General features: G+C 44.3%; 1 protein-coding gene across 1 annotated transcript; it reads left to right on the forward strand.

Annotated features, from left to right (window-relative positions):
* Positions 1–545: 545 nt before the first annotated feature.
* LOC107081420 (rho guanine nucleotide exchange factor 11-like) lies at positions 546–1,289 on the forward strand. The gene is made up of 4 exons (XM_015369600.1): positions 546–579; positions 671–763; positions 956–1,027; positions 1,109–1,289. Exons 1-4 carry the CDS (start codon positions 553–555, stop codon positions 1,220–1,222), a joined length of 306 nt encoding a protein of 101 aa, XP_015225086.1. The 5' UTR covers positions 546–552; the 3' UTR covers positions 1,223–1,289.
* Positions 1,290–1,559: the final 270 nt, after the last annotated feature.

Genomic DNA, 1,559 nt, shown 5'->3' on the forward strand with positions numbered 1-1,559 from the left:
TGAGCCCTGGATCTCTGCAGCTCCTCCAGTGTTACCATGGCAGCTGCGCTGACTCATATTCTCTATCGGATCAGTAACATCTTGGTAGATCTGCAGCCCTGTGGTCATCTTTTTATTTTAGGTGATTTTTGAAAAGGTTTCTGTAAAACGTTCAAAGCTCAGCTTATTGTTAAACTTAAAGCTGATTTAACTGCTCTTCAGCGTCTTCCTGTTGCGTCTGATGTTTTTCTGGTATTCATGAAGCAGTTTGTTTTTTAACAGACCTCTAAGGGTTTATTTTAGGGATTGAATTAAACACTAAGCCCCTCTATGTTTGTTAATTAGCTGGTATGAGGCCTGCAGGTTGTTTTTAGGGATCAGAGTCGACACATTTCAACCTAACTTAAGTCTTTAATTATTTCCAATCCGATCTCAGTGGAGCGCATTAATAATCGTAGCTGTAATGTTAATAAACTAAGGAAATGTTTAAGGGGTGTGAATACTTTAGTTAAATGTTAAATAGTTAAAATGTTTTCTAATGAGGCGTCCTGTTCCTCCACAGGACGGCTGTCCATGGACTCGAGTGAAGGAGACCCGGAGGTGAGCTTGTCTGTCCAATCAGAGCAGAGTCTGTTGGTGCATGTGATCGTCCACTCATCCCGTTCCCCTTCATCCTCCCTCCCCCCCCCAGCCCTTTGAGACTCCCAACTCCTCCCCCCCATCACCATTCAGGACCCCCCATCACCGCTGCCAGAACTCGGACACACACGGCCTGTCTGACACGGTGAGACGGACACACATCCGCCGCCATGTTTCCTTCTCCTTCATTTTTCTCATTCGTCTTTTCCACATTTTTATAACAATAGATCTACGTTCTCAGTCTTTCCTGTTTCCTGCATGTTAGCAATAAATAAACGAGTACTTGTGATGTTTCAGCCATTTAAACGACATCTTTATTCATCTGTTTCTATCACAGGGTGGAAAAGCGCAGATCATCAGCCCTGAGGAGGTGGATGATGATGATGTTGATGGCTACCGCTTTAACGAGGTCTGGGTCTTTTAATTGAACCTGTCTGATCCTGTAGCTGCTTTTCTGTCTTCCTTCATGTTATTTTTCCTGTGTTTATAGATGGACGGTCCTTTCCAGGACATCGAGTTGTTAAAGTCCCGACCAGCACACATGACGGTCTTCATGAGATACGTCTTCACCCAGCTGCTGGACCCCAACCCTCTGGTCAGCTAAGATTTAGGCCGTTTCTCAATATGTGTACTTGTGCGTTCTCGTGCACTCGTGAAACGTCCTCAGCCTCAGTACTGTTCCAATTCACAAGGGCAAGAAGGCCGAGAACAGACAAAGTCCCCGGATGTTGTTCTCGCCCCTTCCTATTTACCCAGCATGCATCAGAGCAGATTTGTCCATTCTTCAAATTGACAGCAGTCCCAGCATGCACTGCGGCTTTAGAAGCTTTCAATGGAGCGCTCCATTGAATGTTAAAATCTCTATTTTCTGTTGTTCAATAAAAGTAAGTTTTAAGATCATTTGAGGCGAGAACATTATACATCTAAGCGTCACTATATGG

Source organism: Cyprinodon variegatus, unplaced genomic scaffold (genome assembly GCF_000732505.1).
Source record: "Cyprinodon variegatus isolate N-32 unplaced genomic scaffold, C_variegatus-1.0 Scaffold4828, whole genome shotgun sequence".
NCBI classification, from domain to species: domain Eukaryota; kingdom Metazoa; phylum Chordata; class Actinopteri; order Cyprinodontiformes; family Cyprinodontidae; genus Cyprinodon; species Cyprinodon variegatus.